This window comes from Phodopus roborovskii, unplaced genomic scaffold, assembly GCF_943737965.1.
Source record: "Phodopus roborovskii unplaced genomic scaffold, PHOROB, whole genome shotgun sequence".
In the NCBI taxonomy this organism is placed as follows: domain Eukaryota; kingdom Metazoa; phylum Chordata; class Mammalia; order Rodentia; family Cricetidae; genus Phodopus; species Phodopus roborovskii.
Genome location: NW_026126469.1, coordinates 6,684,690 through 6,703,869, shown reverse-complemented (window position 1 = coordinate 6,703,869; position 19,180 = coordinate 6,684,690). Strand labels below are relative to the sequence as shown.

Sequence of the window (19,180 nt, the reverse complement as noted above, 5' to 3'; positions counted from 1 at the left end):
AAGAATTTCAGGTGCCTGACCAGGTAGCAAGATGTCTCTGTCAATTCTAGAGTTTTTATATTATCCTTCTGTGGTCTTTGATGGAGTTGAAGACAGATAGTTATAGTTATAGTTTTTTCTAGTTAGGATTAAAGATAAGTTACATATAAGACTTTAGACTCAACAAAGATAGGATAGATGATGGAATATTTTCTTTAAATCTTGCTAAATGTTAATGAACTAAATATTGTTAACTGTGGTTCTTATTTGATAACTTTTGTTACATATTTTGCTATGTAAGGGTAAAACTTTTTATTTTAGACAGAGAAGAGGAGATGATGGGAGATGTCATTCTGTAAATATGTTTCTCTTACTGGTTAATAAATAAAGCACTGTTGGCCAATAGGAAAGCAAGATAGGCAGGACTAGGAGACAAACAGAAGACTGCTGAGGTAAGACAGCCTTTCTACCTCCCTGCTTTTGTTGTAGTCTGTCAGGTACTCTTGGCCTTAGCCAATACTGGCTGTACCAACGTTGCTGTGAGATCTTAGGTGACTGTCCAGGTAGCCTGCTGTTTCTGTCCTTGCTGCACCTTTTGGAAGCGGCCCATCTGTACTTCCTGGCTACCCTAGTATTGTTATTTTCCTTGACAGGTCTTTGATGAGGTTGAACATTAAACTACCACAACTATTATTCTCTCTTCCTAGTTAGATATATTAGGTACTAGACTTAAGCTTTCCAGCTTAGGACAACTCTATTGTAAACGCCATTATGCCTTCACCCTAGGACTAGATATGTAGGCCTTAAGTTTGTGTTCTTGATTTTCCTTTTCTTAGAGCACACTTGTTATTCACTGTTTGTATATAGTTTTATATCAAGCCTAAATCTTTTCTTTAGACTAAAAGGGAAATTGTAGTGAGATATTCACTTTCTTGAATCTGTGGCACTGATCATATCCATTGGAAGTGGAGACAGGGGGGAAATTACTTGGAGGAACTAGGTCTGAGGAGGGTCCTAGAGCACTCTCGCTTGCAGCACGGAGACAGTAGAGCATCTGGAGGCATCCTTGGGACCAGGAACCTGCTGGTGTTCATCTGTCTCTGTTGTAAGTTATTTCTCCCTAAATAAATATCTATTTGGCCTATTTGTTTCTCCTGATCCTTATTAAACCACAATAGAAGTATCCCTCTGTGTGGAATGAGCTCCCAAAGTCCATCCATATGCTAGGAATAAATACTGTTTCATTACCAGAGGCCCCATAGACTGCCCAGTCCTCCTAATTGACACCCACATTCAGGGGGCTTGGTTTGGTCCTATGCTGGTTTCCCAGCTGTCAGAATGGAGTCCATGAGCTCCCCTTGTTCATGTCAGCAGTTTTTGTGGGTTTCTCCAGCCTGGTCTTGACCCCTTGCTCATTACTTACTCCTCCCCTTTCTGCAACTGGATTCCAGGAATTCAGCTCAGTGTTTAGCTGTGGGTGTCTGCTTCTGTTTCCATCAGTTACTAGAGTAAGGCTCTAAGATGGCATATAAGGTAGACATCAATATCATTATCAGGGAAGTGCATTTAAGGTAGCCTCTCCACTATTGCTTAGATTGTTAGTTGGGGTCATCCTTATAGATCTCTGGACATTTCCCAAGTGCCAGATTTCTCTTAAAACCTATAATTACTCCCTCTGTTACGGTATCTCTTTTCTTGCTCTATTCTTCCCCTGACTCAGTCTTCACACTCCCTCATGCCCACCTCTCTGGTCCTCTTCCTCCTAACTCCCTCTCCCCTCCCTCCATGCTCCCAATTTGCTAGGGAGATCTTGTCCCTTTCTCCTTCTCCAGGGGACCACATATGTCTCTCTTAGGGTCCTCCTTGTTTCCTAGCTTTTCTGGCAGTGTGGATTGTAGGCTGGTGATCCTTTGCTCTATGTCTAAAATCCATATATGAGTGAATACATACCATGCTTGTTTTTTCGTGATTGGGTTACTAAAGAGGAGGAGCCAAGATGGAGAGTCTGGAGTAGGAAGAACCACCAGCCGCCTCTCCCTGGTAAGACCAGGTGGAAATACATAGAAATGGGCTAATAATTAAGACAGAGCTAGCGGATAAGAAACAAGTAACCGGGCCAACAGCATAGTATCAAATACAGAGTCTCTGTGTGTTATTTGGGGCTGGCGCGGTGGCGGGACCAGACCAGCAGAAAAACCGTACTCTTTACAGGTTACCTCTCTCAGGATGGTTTCTTCTAGTTCCATCCATTTGCCTGAGAATTTCAAGATTCTGTTGTTTTTTTTCCCAATGAGTAATACCACATTTTCTCCATCCATTCTTCAGTTGAGGGGCATTGAGGTTGCTTGCAGGTTCTGGCTATTACAAATAATGCTGTTATGAACATAGTTGAACAGATGTCCTTGTATGAATTTGCATCTTTTGGATATATGCCTGTAGTTCCTGATCATTTACCCAGCTTTTCTTTCTTTTTTTAATTTAATTTATTATTTTACATGTCGATCCCAGTTCCCTGTCTCTCCCTCCTTCCCTCCCTCCCTTTTACCCTCTCTGCCCTCTCACATGCACCCTAACCACCCTCCCCTCCCATCCCCCCACCCCAATTCCATATGTAGGGGAATGCCATCCAGTTGGGGTCATGTAGATCTGACAGGTCATGTGAAGTAGGGACTAGGGCTTCTCTCCTGTCTCTAGGTTAAGGCAGTTATCCCTCCATGGGGATGTGTTCACAAGGCCCTTTTGTGCACCAGGGATACATCCTGGCTCCACTGTCTGAGGTCCCTTAGACTGCTCAGTCCTTCTGGCTGAGACCCATATTCAGGGGGGGCCTGAGTCAGTCCCATGCTGGCTTCCCAGCTATCAGTCTGGTGGCCTGTTAGCTCCTCCTTGTTCAGGTAAGCTGTCTGTATGTGTTTGTGCAGCCTGGTCTTGTCCTCTCCATCAGCATCTGGGTTCTAGTTCAACTCAGTGTGTATGTATGGGTGTTTGCTCCTGTTTCCAACAGGCATTAGATGAGGGCTCCATAAATAAGTTAGTTGTTGATCTCACTATCCAGGAAGGGCATTTATGGTAGCCTTTCCACGGAAGCTCATATTGTTAGTTGGCAGAAGTCTTGTAGTTCTCTAGACCTTTCTTTGTGTTCAATTTTATCTTCAAACCAATATTGGCTCCCTCTTTTATGCTGTCTCCTCTCTCTCTCTCTCTCTCTCTCTATCTCTCTCTATCTCTCTCTCTCTCTCTCTCTCTCCTCTCCTCTCCCCTATCTTCTATTCCTAACAGTTTACCCAGCTTTTCTATTTTCAGCATTCCCTCAGATTTTTTTTTTTTTTTTTTTTTTTTGGTCTCTATTTTAGCTTTCAAACCTTTGAATTGTTTCTTGCAATTTTTGGTTTGTCTTTTCTTCCATATCTTTAATGGATTTTCTTATTTCCTTTTTTAGGGTCTCTATCATCTTCATGAACTTGATTTTAGGGTTGTTCTCTTCTGCTTCATCTATGTTAGGATGTTCAGGTCTTGCTGGTGTGGAGTCCCTAGACACTTGGTGGTGTTATATTGATCTTTCTGTTGTTGACTGTGTTCTTGTACTGTCGTCTACTTGTCCCTTCTTCCAGTGCATACAGGTGGGGTCCTTCCCTCTCCTGGTGGGTACCGGACAAAGTTTCTCTTCTGGTGGGTGCAAGCAGGTCCAATACTCTGATGGCCGTCTTCTTCCAGTGGGTGGAGGTGGCACTAGGATGCTGGCAGACTCTGGACAGGACAGTCTGCCTGGGTGGGCTCCCCCAAGGGTGCACAGGCCTTCATCCTTTTCTTTTTAAGAGAAAGGATAACCAATGTATTTGAAGTATTTCAGGGAGATTTTAGGAGATTTGCATTTTCTGTGAAGATACTGGATCTGCAGCTTTTGTGTTCTACAGCATTTAAGGCATTGTCAGGACTATTAGTTCAATTCAGTGAGGTGAGCACTCACATTATTTTAACCTTTGTCTGGTGAGTGAGCCTTCGTGTCTTTTCAAATCCGAGTGGCTATTGTCTTCACTGGGAAGAGTGATGTGATTTGCCTCTTCTTATTTGGTCATTAAAAATGGCACTCACAAGGATGTAGATCATATGGTAGTGGGGCTTGCCTATGAGGAACCATGCTCTGGGCTCAGTCCCCAGCTCTGTGTAAAATGAGTCATAATGGTACACTCAATATTAAACCACTGTTGAGCCAGAGTCCTCATGAGTTCTGAATACTGCCTAGCATCACAAGCATTGGGGGATACTAAGTATCCACTTACAATGCCCATCTCTATCTTCCCCTTTTATTTTAAGAGGTTCTCCCCTATTCTCAAGTTCATAAAGGTATTTCATGTTTTCTCCAAAAAGCTTTAAAATTTAAAACTAATTTAATGTTTACTTCACATTTAGATATTTGATCTGGTATTGATTAGTTTTTCTTTAAAATGGATAATTAATTGCCCCAGTATTTTTACTGGCATCATTTCCTTGATGACTTGTACATTTTGTCACGCATCAAATTTACATTTATGCAGAAGTCTATTTCCTACGGGACCCCCCCCCTTTTCCAGTGTCTCATCATATAATTCTGGCAACCTTGAAACTCACAGAGATCTTCTTGCCTCTGCCTTTTCAGTGTTGGGATTAAATGCTCTTCCTGGTTTTTACTTTTTGTGTAGTCCAGGTTGGCTCAAATTCAGTTTTCTTGCCTTTACCTTCTTAGTGGTAGGATGACAGAAATATGTTACTATACCACGTTCATTCTAGGCTATAATTTTATTTGTGTATATGTATATTTGTGTATGTGGTGTACATGTGCAATGTGAGCACCCATTCACATCTGGAAATTAGTGAACAGCTTTGGGTGTCCTGCTGTTCCACTCCTGTGTCCTCTTAAACCAGGCTTTATCACTGAGTGTGCAGCTGGCCTGGTAGCCAGCAAGTCCAAGCAATCCTGTCTCTGGTCCACACAGTCCTGGAGTTACAGTGAACACTCAGCCACACTTGGCTTTTTCCATAGGTGTGGAGGATTCAAACTCACATCCACAGGCTTCACCGGCAAACACCCTTACCACGGAGTCATCTCTCCAGCTCCTGGGCTATTAATTCTATAGAACTGGTCTATTACTCCCTTCTGTGTGTCATGTATACACTCTGTTAATTACTCCAGCTTTATGACATTAGAGTTCACACTAGCTAAGTAGGGAGTTGTGTGAAGATGGACTATCTCAGCCTATTTTTGGTTTATTGAGACAAGGTTTCTTTGTGTGGCCTTGGCTGGCCTGGAATTCACTCTGTAGACCATCTACCTCTGCCTCCTGAGTGCTGGGATTAAAGGCATGAGCCACCACATCCTGGGACACTTTTTAAGTCTCTTAAATAAATAACCATAAACAAGTCTCAAGTACTTTAATGGTAGGGAAGCACTCAAAACAGTAGTCCTTATATCATGACAATGAAATAGACAAAACAACAACAAACAAACAAAAAACCAGAAAAATAAAATGACGAATGTGTCCGGAGCTTCAATTTCATTTATAAAAACAAATCTAAGCTGGGCACCGGAGGCACACTACTGTAATCCCAGTACTCAGGAAGCAGACACAGGCGGATCTCTGAGTTCGAGGCCAGTCTGGTCGACAGCGCTAGTTCCAGGACAGGCTTTGAAGCAATATAGAGAAACCCTGTCTTTAAAAACCAAACCAAACCAAACCCAAAACAACAAATCTATTAGTTAGCATATTTGCGATCCTGGCATTTTATTACTTAGAAGCCAGGCAGCTGTGATGGACTGGTGAGAGAAAAGATCCAAAGATACTATCCGTGTAGAATGCGGTGGACTCATGCGCCAGCAAATGTGAAATGATGAGCGCCACCACAGCTAACAGTTGGGGCTACAATGACCTTCACGATGTTTTCTGGCACGTGGAACGACCGTATCTTTGAATCTCGGGCCACCTGGGAATACAACGCCACTAGCCACCTCAACCTGCCCGCCCAGCCCCCCCACCCCGTACTCAGGACTTCAGAGAAGATTCCAGACTGAATATCAGAGGCTGGGGAGGGATGGGGGCGGCACTGGATGCGCGCGGGGACAGTGAACAGCCTACACCCCATCCCGGGCATCTGTGGTGCTTCTGGGAAACGTAGTCCTTTGCAGTGTGCTGCGCCAGAGGCTGCCGGATGAGGGACTACGATTCCCTTCTGTCTTGCGCAAGCTTTGTTTAGCGCGCTTGCGCGGTGTGGGGGACGATGTCGCTATAAAGGCTTGTTTGGCTCCCAGGTCCGATGTTTGCGAGCATACCGGTGCGGTCTGCTCTCCCTTGGGTAGGCTGGGATGCAGGTAAGTGATGGCTCTTGCCTTTCCTATGCAGTATCCGCGGCTGTCACGGGCTCCCTTCCGTGGGCTTCCAGGGGCGTGGTGGGCAGTGGGAAACCTTGGGCGGGAGAAGCGCGGCCAGTCTAGCCGGTGTCTCGCGGTCTCCAGCTTGGGTGGAGACCTCGCGGGCTGTGCTGGGACCCCGGAGTTAGAAGGCAGGAAGGGAGGTTTGATGGGCGGTCGCGGTCGGCTTTACTCTCAGCACGGCCACCAGGGGGAGCTGCGTTCTCTCACCGGGCCTGGGCAGGCGTGGGAACGCCCTAGGGTCGGGGTGGCGGAGCTGCCCCAGAGAAGCCCCAACATCCCCGGGACTGGAGGCCGAGTGCCCGCCACTTACGACGTAAGTCATACCTTCGGTTCTTTCTTTCTTTCTTTTTTTTTTTTTTCGAACTGGTATGTGGATGTATGTGACATCAGCACGCACTGCGAATCCGTGGCAGAGCCGGGATGGGAGCCCAGGTCCCCTGTCATCGGTGTCCTTTTCGCTGCTGGTACGCACTTGGGTCATGTCTTTTCGCACAGATGTGGAAATCTCCATGCAGATGGGCACAGGGATGATCGGGGAAGTTTGAGTTCTGAAGGGAGAAATGGATAGGTTTTACTGGGGTCTCTGGAGTAAGTGGGAGGTGAGGGATATTGGAGGCACAGGTGGGTTCTGGGGGGGGCGTGCTAAGTGAGCACCCTTCAGCCTCCTTGCTTCTGTAGCTACAGGGCCTGAAGGAGCTTCCTGAGGCATTGGAAACCTACTGATGGATGTGATAACACCACTTGGAAACAACAGCCTGGCTAGTTCCAGTTCTCTAGTCCTACGCAACGCCCCTCCCCCCTGCAGCATTGTGGCTCCCCTTTATCACTGGAAAGAGAATTTTTAAGCAAAAGGTTGATCAGGTGACCCCATCCCTGTCAGTTTTGAGTCGGGGGTCACTGATGTGCAAGCCCCCACTCTCTTCATTCTCTTTCATCCCTTTACAGCGCTGGCTTAGACCTAAACATACCGGTTTTCCTAGTCCTCTGACTTGGGGCCTTGGTTTTTATCCCTGAGCCCAAGTTAGGATTAATTTCTTTTTAAAAGACTTCTGTCAATTGCAAGGGAAAAGTTCAGAAAATAAGGAAGTGAAAGTGTGCTGGTCAGGAGACTCATCTAGTGTAGCAATCCATCCTTAGTTGCTTGCTTCATATCCAGGCCTTGTTTCTTTTCTAAACGTACCAATCACCTTCCTACTGCTCCTCCAGCTCCTGTGCCTCTTGTCATATACCACACACACAGAATATGTTTCTGTGTGTTCATTGTGAAGAAACCAACTTTATGGCTACCCAGGTGTTTGCACACACTCAGCACAGTTTTTTGTTTTTGTTTTTGTTTTTTTTTTTTTTGTAGACACTAGTTTGTCTGGAAGGATGGGGTGGCAGGATAGGTCATCACAGTCCCTATCTTATCTCACCAACCACTTGGAAAACAGTTGTTTTTTGTCTGTTTAATAGGGTCATTACTACCACAGTCTTTGTATACATTCTGCAGGTTCTGCTTCATAATCCATGATTGAAAAAAATCTGCCTCCTGTAGGTGTTGGATACCAGAGCCACCTTTCCTGTTCTCCTAGGTGTGTTTGGTATTGTGAATGGGTTCCCTTAACCTCTTCCTCAAGCTCCCCTAACCCCCTCTTGCCTGTTTTTAAAGTATCACTAATCTTCCTCTCCCAGATGACAGTGGAGCTAGTAGCAGATGCCAGGTCTGTTTATAGCGTAGTCTTCCTGAGGCTCCTGTGACACCGGCACTGTTTTTCCTTAGTAAGCTGGTTTTGTTTATAGTGTATGTAGTCATTCAACTAGGTACTGTCTCTCTCCACCCTAAGACAGGGTTTCTCAGTGTAGCCCTGGCTGTCCTGAACTCACTCTGTAGACCAGGCTGGCTTTGAACTCCCAGAGATCTGCCTGCCTCTGCCTCCCGAGTGCTGGGATTAAATGTATGTACCACCACTGCTCATTACAGATGTTATTTTTAAAATAAACACCTTTTCTATATCAGTTTGGGGCCCTTGAAGCAAAATTCTGAAAAGCAAAAAGTCTAGCTCTCTCTGGAGATTTAAAGGATTTTATTTTTTTTATTTCAAGAATTAATAAATATTTTTCTTCTGATAATTTAAAAATGAATAACTGGCTTGGGATGTAGCTTTGCTGGTAGAGTGCTTGTCTAGCATGTACATGGGCCTGGGTGTGGCCCCAGTGTCATGGGAAACTGGCACAGGAATACGAGTGTATAATCCCAGCCGTTGGTATGTAGAGGCAGGAAGACCAGAAGTACAAGGTCATCTTTCACAGAGAGTTTGAGGCCAGCCTGGGCTACTTGAGACCCTGTGTCAAAAATAAATGGATTACCGTTGTCAAAGTTTGTGCTGCAAAGAGACAACACACTCCTTAGTGACCCCGTCATAGCTAGTTTTATGGACTCAGTGTAGCATGGCCATACTTCAGTTATCCATGGTGTTTTCTTATCTTGTGACATTCTGAGAATGGGGGGCCCTTTTAGAGGGACATGTATGTGAGGGCAGTGAGCTGGCCTGCTGCCAGGCCTGAGGGCTTGAGTTCCATTTGCAGAACCATAGTGGTGGAAGTGGGGAATTGACGTGCAGGCCCTTTGGTCTCAGTGCACATAGCTGCACAATGCTGTTTCTGTTCTCTCTCATACATGCACACAGTAAATAAAATAAATTCAAACCTTTTAAAAAGTGACCACAGTTGATACAGTGTGTTGACTAGAATTAGCCAGGCAGGCAGTTGTATAGAGCCGTTGTGCTGGGTTTTAGGAAGAGAAATGGTAAAAGTAAACCAGGTGGTGGTGTGCACCTTTAATCCCAGCACTCAGGAGGCAGAGGCAGGCAGATCTCTGAGTTCGAGGCCAGCCTGGTCTACAGAGCGAGTTCCAGGACAGCCTGAGCTGTCCTGTCTTTGAGAAGAGAAACCTTGTCTCAAAAAACCAACCCCCCCAAAATAGTGAAGAAAAAAAAAAAAAAAGAGAAAAGGAAAGATAAATCAATCATATATATATACACACACACACATACATACATATCTAAATTGAATTTATTGTTGCTGTTTTTTATTGGTTATCTTTCTACTTTTTCAAATCAGGGGCTCTGTGTAGTCCTAGCTGTCCTAGAACTTACTCTGTAGGTTAGGCTGGCCTCGATCTCCCAGACACCTGGGAATTTGTGTTTAAAGTTGTTATTCTGTAGTTTTAATTTAGCTGTGTAACTTCTTGGAGCTTTAAAATAACATCAGTCAATCCATTAGGTAATTATAAAACTGCAGAAATGGGATTTACCATTGGTAGGGTAAGGTTTGTGGGCTGCATCAAGTCACATTTGGTAGGAGAGGTCCTGCAGTTTGTAATGCATGCTCCAAGTTTAAAGGCTTGCAGAACACTCTCCGTATCATCTCAGTGCCCATTCCTCAGATTCTCATTTACTAGTGGGCTTGCTGTGTTTTAGTTTTATTTCCTAGGAGTAGGGGGAAGGTATATTTCCCCCTTATTCTCCTCCTTCTTTTTTGAGACAGGGTTTCTCTGTGTTGCCCTGGCTGCCTTGGAACTCGCTCTGGCTGGCCTCAACCTGACAGAGATCTACTTACCTCTGCCTACTGAGTGCCTAAAGGCACGCACCACTATGCTTGGCTAGGTAATTTTTCTTGACACTAGAATACTAACCTTTTTTCCTTTACAAAAGCAATAATTTGTATGGCTGTAGTGATAAGAAAGTGTCAATACTTTTGTCTCTTCTTCTTGTTGTGAAGCATTTCAGCATATGCCTAAGCATGGTTGGGATGTGTCTGTTTTTAATTTCAGAAATTCTGAAGTGAGAGGAAGAGTTTGAGCTCCGGTCCCCACTTGGTGAAGATGAAGGATATTGACATGGGAAAGGAGTACATCATCCCCAGTCCTGGGTATAGAAGTGTCAGGGAGAGAAGCAGTGTGCCTGGACCACACAGAGACCATGAGGAATCCAGGTTCCAGAGATCAAGGCCGGTTAGTGCTTCCCTCCCCAGACTCCCTTCCTCGCTTGTTGGACTACGTATGCCACGTCTTCTTCTTTCATACGATACATATTTTATAATTTTATTTTTCTGTATTGGCTTTAGGTCAGTGTTAAGTATGGCTCCTTAGCCCTGGAGTGTAGTTCAGTGGTAGAGGACACTTAGCATGCATGAGGCCCTGCATTCAGTCCCCAGCACCACAAGAAAGAGCTGGTTCATTTAATGGCATGAGAAGTTGTCTAGTGCCACTTGTCTGTTTCTTCCTTAGTATTACTGTGTGTGCACATGCGTTTGTACACATATGTGCAAATGTGCACATGTGTATGTATGTGAGAGAGAGAGAGAAAGAGAGAAATAGGTGGACAGACAGACAGGGTCACACTGTGTAGCCTGGTTAGCTTGAACTCTCTATAGAACATCTATAGAGAGCCTCCTGCTTTGTTCCCCAAATTGCTGAGATTAAAGGCATGTGCCACCATGCCTGTCTCCCTTCTTTTTCATCGACTCCATTTTCGTATCTTTTGAAAATTTCCTTAATTAAGAAGAGGAATGGAGATGTAGCTAAATGGTGGAGTGCTTGCCTGGCATGTATAAAACCCTGGCTGGGTTCAGACCCATTACCAAAAAAAGAAAAAGGCAAATAGATAGGGTGGGGAGGGATGAAGCCAGAGGACTGTGGGAATGTGAATCATTCAGCTTCTTTCGTGTGCTTCAATTTGTCTTTTTCTCCTCTTTTTGTTTTTTTGTGCTTAAAAGAGGAATTATTTTTTCCAGGCATGGTGTTGCATGCCTTTAATCCCAGTACTCAGTGGTAGAAGCAGGTGGATCTCATAATTTTGAGATCAACCTGGTCTACATAGCAAGTTTCAGGCTAGCCAGGATCACATAGAGAGATCCTATGTCCTAGTTATGGTTACTATGGCAGCAATGAAGCACCATGACCAGAGCCAGATAGGGAGGAAAGGGTTTATTTGGCTTGTGCTCTATCATGACTGTTCATCATTGAAGGAGGTGAGGACAGGAACTCAAACAGCTCAGAAACCTGGAGGCAGGAGCTGATGCAGAGGCCATGGAGGAATGCTACTTACTGTCTGTGTCCACATGACTTTCTCAGCCTGCTTTCTTATAGAACCCAGCACCATCAGCCCAGGGATGGCACCACCCACAGTAGGCCGGGCCCTCCCCCTTTGATCACGAATTAAGAAATGCCCTACAGATGGATCATATGGAGGTATTTTCTCAATTGAAATTCCCTCCTCTCTGATTACTTTAGCTTGTAAGTTGACTTAAAACTATTAGGTACACCCCATCTCAACAAACCAGGACAAAAGAATCATTTGGAGATATTTGCTCAGATTTCAGAGTGGTTGGAATAATTACTATAGATAACTTTAGGATAATCAGTTAAGTGTGTGTGTGTGTCTTAGTTTAAAAAAAAAAAAAAAACAAAACCATCATACCTTCTCTGAACTTGCAGAAGAAATTAGAAGTGTAGAAGGGTGTCTAGGTTTAGAAAGGTTAGGTTTCTGTACAGGACTTTGTCACCTGAATGCTTGTTGTACCTTTGCTTTGTGTACACATTGTCAGGTCTTTGCCATGTGAGCACTTGGTATCTGTGGGCTTTGGAGCTGACTTTGGTGTCTCATTAGTCTGAAGTGGCATTGTTTCTTTGGTGGATGAAAGTTGTTGCTTACTCTTCAGTTTTTTCTTGCTAATGGTTCTCCTTTGACCCCACTGTGGTATCGAATGCCTTATCATTCAATATTCAGTGTTTCTTGATACCAGTTTTATAACTGTGTGTCTTTGTTATCTAACACAGTGGCTCTCAAACTTCTTAAAGCTGCCACCCTTTGATACCATTCCTCATGTTGTGGTAACCCCCAACTGTAAAATTATTTTTGTTGCTACTTCTGTGATTTTGTTGCTTCTGTGATTATGAACCATAATGCAAATATTTGTGGAGATAGAGGTTTGCCCAAGAATTCATGACCCACATATTGAGAACTGCTGATATGGATCTTGTGTAAATGAAACATTTATTGAATGTGTGTCTAGTACTTGTCAGGACATTAATAGTCTAGTAGTTAAATCTAGAAAAATTTTAAGGGTACATTGGAGCAGAGCATTAAAGGATGATGGGGGTAGTTAGGCAGTAGAAATAAAGGTCTGGAGGTATGGAAAAGGGCATGGCACATTGGATTTTAAATAATCTGTGTCATTGTACCTTTGTATGATAGGATTAAGTAAGATGAGTGTGGTTGCTGGTATGGTCAGAGCTCAATAAATAATTTCCCCTTAGATTAGTTATCTGTAGTGTGGGGTATGTAAAGGGGTATGATGGGGACATTTCTATATGCCGTAGTAGGAAGTCTTTTTTTTTTTTTTTTTATGGCCATAAGAAAACCATTGGAAATAAAAGATTTTACAAATCTCTAATTTTGAGATAACTGAATTTATGTGCAATTATAAAAAATAATAATGAAAACCACTACAGGATTGATAAAGATCCAGTCCACTGATTTTATGAAAAGTGTAGCAGTTTGAGTTGGGATGAGATGTCAATTGTGATATTGAACTAAAGTTATGCAAGATGTTGATATTGAGGGGACAAAAAAAAAAAACATGTAAGGGATTTTTGGGTGTTATTTTTCTGTAATTGCATGTAAGTAAATGAATAAAGTAGAGAGAATAGAGGGCTGGCTTTCATACCCTCAGGAATAGGTGAGTTCGTTTTTGGGTACACACACAAGTTGCTATGTTCTTTCCCAGAGTGGCTATGTCACTAAATATAAGCAGTCATTCAATTTTTGCTGCTTGTTCTTACCCATATTGGGGGTGGTTGTCATTTACACTTTAGCCGATCTGATAGATGCTTCTGATATCTCATTGTGGTTTTCATTTGCATTTCCTAATGGCTACTGACCTTAAACTAAAAAAGAGACTTTAAGGTTTTATTTTGTTTTGACCCTAGTACAGAGGCTTGACACTCAGGTAAGTACTACCAGTGAACTGTTTCTTTAGCCTCTACTTGCTCTGTAGTTTGGGCAGACCTTGAATTTACCTCCAAGGTATCTGGCTTGTACTAATGAAGGGACCACACCCTCACCCAGCCCCCTGCTTTAGCAGTCATGACAGGCTGCAGAAAAGACATGTAGGCCTCTGACTCTACATTTCTGACCTTGTTGGGCCTGCCCTAGTCACTAGGAGGTCAGATGGCTGGTGTGCATTATGGTAAAAGTGGCATAACAGTGCCAAGCAGAGCACAGTAACCACCCTGGGAGGGACAGTAGGCCATAACAACCAGGTGACCAGTCAACACAGGACAGGTCACCCAAGCCCAGAAGTGCACCAGTCCTGAGACTGTTGCATACCCCTAGATACTCCCCTTCTGCTGCTCAATAAGTTCCACACCTTGGGGTTTCTCTGGGTCCTTCTTATGGCATCCGCCATGATGAATGGAGGAAGGGCCCAAGTTAATGCAGTTACCTGGTTAAACAATAAAAGACTCTGCTTTTGCGCCGGAATGGGTCTCTTGGTGATTTTGGGGTTCAGAATTTGGGCACAACATTACCAGGCCTTGCTATTTTATCTGTCCATCTAGGAGTGACAGTATCATATAGCCCTGACTGGCATCCAACTTTTGATCTTCCTGTTTTAGCCTCCCAAATAATGGAATTAGAAGTGTGTGACACTTCCTTGCTTTTGAGAATTCACTTTTGCTTTCCTTTTTTGTGTTTTTGAGAGAGGGTCTTATGTAGCTTAGGCCAACTTGAACCCACTATATAGTGAGTGATATTCCTGCCTCTGTTTCCTTAGTGCTAGCATTTCAGACACGTGACCAACACATCCAGCTGAGGAGAGATTTTGTTTTTGTTTGTTTGTTTTGTTTTGAGATAGGGTCTCTGTATGTAACCTTGGAACTCACTGCTTGCTGCCTCCTGGAGCTGGTATTAAAGGTGTGTATCATCATGCCCAGTAGAGAAGATTTTCTAAACTATATTTTCATTTTGGATCAGTCTTGAAATAATGTAGAGAGACCTTAGAGACAGGTGAGAGAGGGAATGGGTATAGGGGGTGTCGTGTGGAAGGAGCTGGGGCCTGCTTCCACACACAGGTGACGAAGAAGGATATAGGAGAGGTTGAGGGGCACCTCTGGAAGTGAGGGCTAGGGAACTGTCTGAGATTGGCAAAGTTTCAAATGGAAGAAAAAGGAACTTTGGAAGAAGAGAGGGAGTGATTTTGATCACTTTTGGCCTCTTGGCTAAAATGTGAAAAGGGAGTGGTTTTTACAGGGAACGGTGGAACCCATGATGCTAACATTTGGTCCTGTCCAGTTTGTTGATGACTGACAGGGTGTGCAGTGGCTCTGCTGGCCTTCTCCTCTGTGAAAGAGAGGGACTGCAAATGAAGTTCACTTTACTAAGTCCGCCATGAAGCCTTTCCTTGAACAAGAAGGTTGGTAGTGGACCTGTCAAATTTCAGAACTCTTTCTTGTTTCCCAGCCTCTTAAGTTTGCTATTTTCCTAATTTTCTTAACATTTTTGCTATAAAATATTTAAGAAATACTTATTTTTTAAAATTCTACTTAGCCTTGACCTAAGCAACAAAACCATAGGTTTATTATTAGTTTTGTGTGTACATTATAATGACTGTATAGCCAGTCCGTGTCTTTAGAAGTACACTTACCATCTAGCACTTTCTTGGCTACCTCCAGTCAAAACCATTATTTCCCAATACATGTACTGTAATCTTGTCGGCGATGTAAGCTTGCTCACAGGATAGTAAGCTTAATATCAGAGGTTTTCAGGCTTGAAATGATACTAATGATGTTAATTTCAGTTTTTAGGGAAGAGAATACATTTTAAAAAGAAAACAAAAACAAAGCCCTGCACAGCTGATGGACAGAGTGCAGTTTCTTGCCACAACTTGGTGTGCATCAGGTCTTCGTGGTGAGAGCTCTTGGGTGCTGGTCTGTCCTCACTCATCAGAAATGCAGAGCAGTCTCTGCAAGGCATGTATGTGTATGTGATCTCGTTCCTGCTTTTGTGTCCTCAGAGTGGAGAACGCCGTGAGTCAGCTCAGTTGAGGAAGGGTAAACATTAGTATTTTGTATCTCTGCATTGTTTGTCTCTGATTGGTCCCTGTAAGTATGCTTTCTGGAATGTAAGAATCCTGCCCCCACCTCTTTTCCTTCATCTCGGCTCTATAAGGCTCAGGGCTCTCCTAGGCTTGCTGGATTGAATGGTGCATTAGATAGTGGTCTCAGTGCTGGCCCTGGGCTCCCCAGTGGAGGTGGCCACACTGCTGCTGCTGGTAAGAGCTGCTTGGCAATTGCTGTCTACAGCCACAGCTCTCTGATTCCCACAGGAAACGAAAACTGGTCGAAGGAGCTTGCTGTAGGTTTTTTTTTTTTGTTTTTTGTTTTTGTTGTTGTTGTTTTGTTTTTGAGACAGAGCCTTACTATGTAACAGTAGGTGTTCTGGAACTTACGCTGTAGACCAGACTGGCCTCAAACTCATAGAAATGTGGTCTCTGCCTCTGCAGTTCTGGGAGTGGAAGGTGTGTGCCACCACACCAGACATAGCTTCCTGTTTTTCAAGTAATTTTAAGCACCGATGTCTATTAAGGTACCTTGGGAATTACAAATGGCCAGTGAAAACTTTTCCAATAAAGTCTTGGTTTCGTGTTAGGTAGCTTCTGCTGATGCAGTCTTATGTCTGATCACAAATGCAAAGGTGATATGTTTCAAACATATCGATGTGCAGTTCTCTGTACACTGACATCCACTAACTAGTAGAATTAGACTTGACTCCCTTTTAAAAGGTAGAGTTAGCTATTTAGATGTTACTAGGCTTTCATGATTCAAGACTTTTCTGGCTAGGCATGGACCTCTACTTCCCATACTTGGAAAGTTGAAGTAGGAAGATAATCTCAAATTTGAGGCCAGCCTGGGCTGTGTAGTTAAAAACATATTTCAAACACCAGATTATTTTCTGCATTTGTCATTCAAAGAATCAACTTGATCTTGTCAGAAAAGATAGAAAAGCATGGTTGACAAAGTCTGTTCATGAAGGCCTAAAGCAAGACCAACTTACAAATGGATGTACTTTACAAGGTACACAGTGTAAAGGCCAGACTTAGCCTTGCCTCCCTGTGAATGTGGCTCAACAGGATTTATCAGCAGACCTGAGTAGACCTGGTGTTATCTTCTCCATGTGGTATTTCTGGAGTTGGATGACTCAGACCAGAGCTGGTGGCTTCTCTTTGAAACATTAGTTTCACCTGCCTACTGTTTGACTCCAGTATGTGGGACCATCAGAAGGAGCTTGGAACAGCTAGCCAAATTCAACAGTATCTACCATGTTACCTAATCTCAACATTTGCTTCTGGAGCAAACATTGCCAAAAAGATTTGTGCTGTTCTGTGTCAGATAAATACTTATATTTTGTTTTGAGAAGTAGGTACACAATCTGGGGATCAATAAAAGCTGGTCATGTGACCCTTCTAAGCATTCTGTGAATCAGGAGTTAGATCGATAGTTCAGTGGGTAAAGTGCTTGCTTTGCAAGAGTGAAGACCTGTGTTTGAATCCAGACCCATATGAAAAACCAGGTGCAGCAGCATTGAGGGCTGATTGTCAAATCCCAGGTCCCAGTGAGAAACCCTGTCTCAAAAAGTAAAATAGTGGGTCCCGAGGTAGCTGGGATTGGCCCCTGGCTTCTACGTGAAGGAAGTTCTGTTTTAGTGTTGTGTGAAACCCTGGGCTCCATTCTCAGCACTGCATAAACCCAGCTGTGGTGGTCATGCCTGCAACCCCTGCAATGGAGGTAGATGAAGGAGGATCAGAAGTTCAAAGTCATACTTGGCTACATGTTGTAGTCAAGGCCAGCCTGGTCTACGCAGCAAGTTCCAGGACAGCTAGGGCTATGAAAAGAAACCCTGTCTTGAAAAACAAAGAAACAAAAACAAACCAAAACAGAAAAATTACTTCTGAAAAGGATTTAAAGCATATAACATTAAAAAAAAAAAAAAAAAACCTCATAAAAACTTTCCCTTAGATTAGTGTGTACTATGTACTTTGCTAGCTGTTTAATAGTCTATAGTTACCTCAGTACTGACATTGTGGCATGGGAATTTTTTTATTGTGGGACTGCCCTGTGCAGAATAGGATGTCCATCACCTTCCCTGGCCTTTGCCCAGTATAGCTAGCAACTCCTTGAACTGGTGACAGGTACATATTTCTTCAAATATCCTCTAGCCAAAAGAAAGAAAGGAAGGAAGCAAGAGCCAAAACCACTACCAACAAAACAGAGAACTGTTTGCATTTGAAACATTTCTGGTCTAAACTGAGCTATGCCTCATGAATAAAATAGAAATTTTAACCACAAAAGCAAAATACCTCATTAAGAAAACCTCAGTAATGTTTATAGTGATTATATGTTAAAAAGGTGATACTTTTTATGTTGTACTAAGTAAAATACACTAAAGTGTTACCTATATTTTAAAGATGGTGAGAATTTTAAATTGCATGAGCATTTGTTCGTTGAGGCTGGGGTTGTGTGTGACAGCACTGAGCTACTGTGACATTGTTACAACTTAGCCATTATTCTTGCCCAAGTCCTTTAAGCTGTTGGGTTTAAGTGATTCTTTTCTTGGCCTGGTGTGGTGGCCCATGCCTTTAATTCCAGTACTTGGGAGGTGAGGCAGGTGGATCTCTGGGTTCAAGGCCAGCTACATCTGTTACACAGAGAAACCCGCTTTCAGGAGGGATTTTTTTCCCCCCCCTGCCTTTGGGAATGTTCCTCTATTCAGTGAAATTGTGGAGACATGGCATCCAGAAGATGTTAACTATTTTCAGTATTCTTCCAATGGCAGAGAGTAGTTACGTGTTCTCACAGTGTACTCAAATTGGATTTCTCTCTCTTTTTATTAAGGCAGGTAGTTGTATCTTTCACTTAAGTTTATGTTTCTTGATGGTGACAGCGTGTCTGTTTCTGCTCTCTTATATCCCTACTGCTAGAATGCTATTTGTAGATCATAGACCCTCACTTAAGAACCTACTGAATGAGTAGGTTAGAAAATACTTTTCAGAAAAAGTCTACTATTTTAAATATCATACTAGTTATCTGCTTCCCTCTTTAACATTAGTTAGTCCTTCCTTCCTTTAGTACTAATTTTAATATTTTAAGCTTTTTATGTGTAAGCCCATCCATCTTACCTTCAAGAAGTTTTTGACTTTTGGCGGTAAGTGGAAGCTACCTTCCTTCCATCTTAAGCTGCTACTTAACTTTCTCCCAGAGAGGCTATTGGTGAAGGTACAGCCCAGTTACATCAGGAAACCATAGCATTTTAGAGTTGCCAGCCAGTACTGTGGATGACTACCACGCACAGCAGCAGCTGTGGAGTGGAGCCCAGAAGATGGTGAGTCTCAGAAGTTTGACCCTGAGCGTCACTGCTGGACTGGGTTCTGCTTTGTTGTGATTGTGACTGTGCCTGGTTCTTCCCTTTTGGAATAAGAAAGTATGAAACTTAGTTTTGATTTTTACCAGAGCTCAGTTATGAGACCTTGGGTATTTTAGAGAGCCTGAACTTCTGGAGTGCTTGAATTTGTAAAGACTGTGGAACCTTTAATGTTTGGAATATGATTTATATGATTATATTAACATTAATATGACATCTTAGGGACAGCAAGAAGAGAGCAGTTACGTTTTTTCTAGCCTCTAGCAGTTATGGCATGGCGGTGATGTGCATGTCACGTTGACAGGGTCAGTCCTGCTGCCTGGTTTCATGTGAA

General features: G+C 43.2%; 1 protein-coding gene across 3 annotated transcripts in view; it reads left to right on the top strand.

Annotated features, from left to right (window-relative positions):
* Positions 1-6,205: 6,205 nt before the first annotated feature.
* Abcc5 (ATP binding cassette subfamily C member 5) overlaps positions 6,206-19,180 on the top strand; it is an 85,992-nt gene continuing 73,017 nt past the window's right edge. The window contains exons 1-3 of one of the 3 annotated variants that reach the window (XM_051191143.1): positions 6,225-6,322; positions 9,914-10,032; positions 10,200-10,379. In XM_051191143.1, the coding sequence (XP_051047100.1) occupies positions 10,251-10,379 (129 nt within the window). In that variant the 5' untranslated portion in view covers positions 6,225-6,322; positions 9,914-10,032; positions 10,200-10,250. Of the gene's footprint in view, positions 6,323-6,597; positions 6,699-9,913; positions 10,033-10,199; positions 10,380-19,180 lie in introns of those variants that run through there. The other 2 variants (XM_051191141.1, XM_051191142.1) reach the window with 2 other exon arrangements.